The sequence below is a fragment of the Bombyx mandarina genome, chromosome 12, assembly GCF_030267445.1.
Source record: "Bombyx mandarina strain Sakado chromosome 12, ASM3026744v2".
Classification (NCBI taxonomy): domain Eukaryota; kingdom Metazoa; phylum Arthropoda; class Insecta; order Lepidoptera; family Bombycidae; genus Bombyx; species Bombyx mandarina.
In genome coordinates this window covers 3,017,997-3,021,467 of record NC_143219.1, presented here as the reverse complement: position 1 = coordinate 3,021,467, position 3,471 = coordinate 3,017,997, and the positions used below count along the sequence as shown (strand labels likewise).

General features: G+C 39.3%; 1 protein-coding gene across 1 annotated transcript; it reads left to right on the top strand.

Annotated features, from left to right (window-relative positions):
* Positions 1-543: 543 nt before the first annotated feature.
* LOC149501737 (uncharacterized) lies at positions 544-1,323 on the top strand. The gene is made up of 2 exons (XM_089731775.1): positions 544-557; positions 849-1,323. The coding sequence occupies exons 1-2, from the start codon at positions 544-546 to the stop codon at positions 1,321-1,323; spliced, it is 489 nt and encodes a 162-aa protein (XP_089587901.1).
* The last annotated feature ends 2,148 nt before the right edge of the window (positions 1,324-3,471 follow it).

Genomic DNA, 3,471 nt, shown 5'->3' with positions numbered 1-3,471 from the left:
GAGCTCGTCCACCCGTATAAGCAATAAAAAATAAATAAATAAAAACTTCTCAAGTTATTCCGTTTTTAGTTGTTCTTAATAATGCATACTTATGCATACTTCGGCTGCATTCATGATATTTTAATTTTGTTGTAGTTCATTTTCTTTTTTTATTAAAATCTTGTTTTAGTTAAAATGCATGAGGCGGTAATCCACGTTTCCCCACTCACCGGCTAAGTTCTTCTTCGTACTACGTTCTATGAAAGTAACTTAAATAAAATAATAAAATATGTGTTGATCGTGATGATTCTTTGTATTTTCAAAACTGTATACATGTTAATTTTTTGGAAAACGATTTTAATGCATCCTATATTTAATCAAATACTTGATATAGCTCACGCTCTACATTCACAAATGAAAAAAGTTATACTGTCTCCCAGACTTTTCCCTTAGCTATTCGTACAAAAAAACTAAAATTATTTTCATCCTTTGTCGGTAACTAAATTACTAATTAAGTCATTAGAAGAAACATTTTTTTGCGTCTGTTTATACTTAATTACCAAAATGTGTTCCAGAACGTGAAATATTCAAGAATTTTCATAAACAACCTTAAGATTATATAAATAATAGATGACGTACAAATTTAATTAATTGAAATTTGTACGTAATGTAAGGTCAATGAACTTTTTTCAAGGCCTTCATTCATTACCAGGAATCGTTGTGATGTAAACCCACATTAATAATTTCGTAAACATAATTGTCATCATGAAATTAATTAATTATAATAATTCATTATTTTAACATATTTTCCGGCGATTTAATCTTGAGTATTAGTGAGCATTAAATTGGATTATCATTGTAAAATACAGCGGCGAATACTCCGTCGATGCAGTCAAGGCTGGCTCTATGAAGCCCGGACCCGGAGGAATGGGCCAAGTTCTCGTTCGTTACCCGATAGCAGCGGCGAAGACGATTGTCGCAGTGACGAAGCTGCGCATTGGGTGGAGCGTTGTTCGCGTCCGCCTGCTGGAGGCCCGGAGGCTACAATGTATTCGCGGCCACGCGCTGGGCCATGTGGGCGCCCGGTGCCCGTCGTCGGTTGACCGCAGTCACGACTGCTACTGGTGCGGACAGACCGGCCACGTGGCATCCGGATGCACACTGGCACCGCGATGCACCGTCTGCGCCTCCGCCGGGAGACCAGCGGACTACACTTCGGGGGGCAAGGCTTGTGTAAGGCCTCCGAGAAATTCGAGGAGAGACGACGTCGCTGCGCCCGCGGCCGCACCCGTTACTGCAGACCGAAGCCAGCTTGGCGAGACGACGACTCCGATGGACGTCTAGCCTCCGTCGAGCACAAGGAAGACCAGGGATTTATGAAGAACTGGGCATGCTGATGAGCCGAAGAGGAAGTCGTGAGGAGGAGGTCGTTGACCTCGGTTCGTAGGCAGTGAAGGTGGAGCGGGTGGTGCGGACAGAAAGCCCTGACCCGGCTCTTGCAGGGGCCGTCGATTGCTGGGTGCGGGGGCGCCCGGTGCTCGACACTAAGGTCCTGTGGGGTGGTAGGGGGTTAGTGTTTTTTTTTACACCTTGGGTTACAGTATTGGAGTTTTAGTAAGGATCCCTAATTTTTTTCAAAATATACTATAGCTTATGTCACTCTTAAATAGTGACGCTTCCAAACAGTGAAAGAAATTTTCAACTCGGTTCAGTAGTTTCAGAGCCTATTCAATACAAATAAACAAATATTTCCTTTTTATAATATTAGTATAGACACTATAGACTAAAAAATAGAAAAGAAAATGCATTTAAAAGAGCAGAACTTAATAAAGTTAGATTTTAGCAAAAAAAAAAAAAAAGAACAATAATACGATTTACTAACATGCCTCCACGCTGCGTCACAGAAAGATCTGTTGACAAAAATAAATAAACAAAACATGAGTCAGATGCGATCAGACGAGGAAAACGTCTTAGGTCGACGACCAGTTTACAGTAAAACCAAGTACCGATTTTATATCGACTTATTCTGACACACGCGCGCCAATTCGTAATAGAACTTTAAGAGCAAATATATTTTAATAGATTATTTTTTTCGGTTTTCTTACACATAATTATAGCTACTTTTACGGTTTAATCTTGTGTTTTTTCTAAATATTATTATATTATTTGCTATGTTTCGAATAATTTTACAGTTTTCATCGTCACGGTCTCAGTACTTTTAAACGATAACGTAACCTTACTTAAATGTTTTTATATCGCTCGATATGTGTAATAGAAAGTTTTTTTTTTTTTTTGAAACAATTCAGAGGGTTTTAAATGATAACATTCTATACAACGGAAAGACAGCTGTGACTTCTTTAGCATTTTACACATACTTTTCTGAAGCAGCGATACATTCATCTTATTATCCTTTTTAACTATCTTGTGGATTTATATCTTTGATTTGATTGGGGATCTGTGGCAAGAACGCACGTGTTCATGCCAGCGTCCACACCAGCGCCTCCTCGCAACAATCACGTGTTCCGTGTTAAAACGATAACTGTTATTTCAATGTTACTGAAACTTCGTTCTTTTATTTCATGCTAATAGACAACGTTCAGCTTCTAAAATGTTTTTTTTTCAGTGAATACAAAGCGGGTCTCGAATACGTTTGCCGATCTACGCCGATGAAAAAAAAAAACTTGTGGCACTCGGGAACTGCCGCGGTAAAGCTATTGCATAGCATTTTTTATCAACTTAAGCAATTATAATTAGACAGTGATAATTTAATATTCAAACAATAATAAAACGATACCACGCTATATTAAACATTAATAAAAGCAAAACATTAACTGTCCCCTTCACACTCATAAGCTAGACTGCGCGAGAGAGAGATGGGCAGACTTTTCATGATGCGCATGTGGTGTGACGTCACGCCACGCGCTTATTCACAAACACTACACAAGCGCAACGTGTGAATGTGTTGAACGCGAGCTACATGGTAGGCGGAGTGAGGGGTGTTAGGTTTTTTTCGTTACGGAATTTAATGATTCGGTCGCCGCGCTCAAGGCCCGCGATAAAAGCTATGCAATAGCTTAAAAATACTTGTTTTAGCCTCTACAAAACGTCAAACGCTAATGCAACTCATTAACAGCGACTTGTCAATGAATATTCTGAGATAACTGACAAGTGTCAAATGCCTACTTGATTCTAGGTGTTCTAATGATCGAACTAGGTTGCACGTGCACGATCTATTAGGTCGAAAACACTTCTAGTGGTTTCGTGACGTGCGTTATGTAAACACTAGATCGCAAATCTGAGAATTTACACGTTCCGTATTAGTTTTTTTTTTTAAATTCACGCATAATGTAGTTTGTTCATGATTTATTTTTATACTAGCTATGCAGGCCGGATAAGCTCACGGCACGTCTGATTTAAAGCGTTTAGGAGAGCTCAAAGACACAACGATTGACACCCGCTTTCCAACTTGACACGAGAGGACGAAATTTCTAC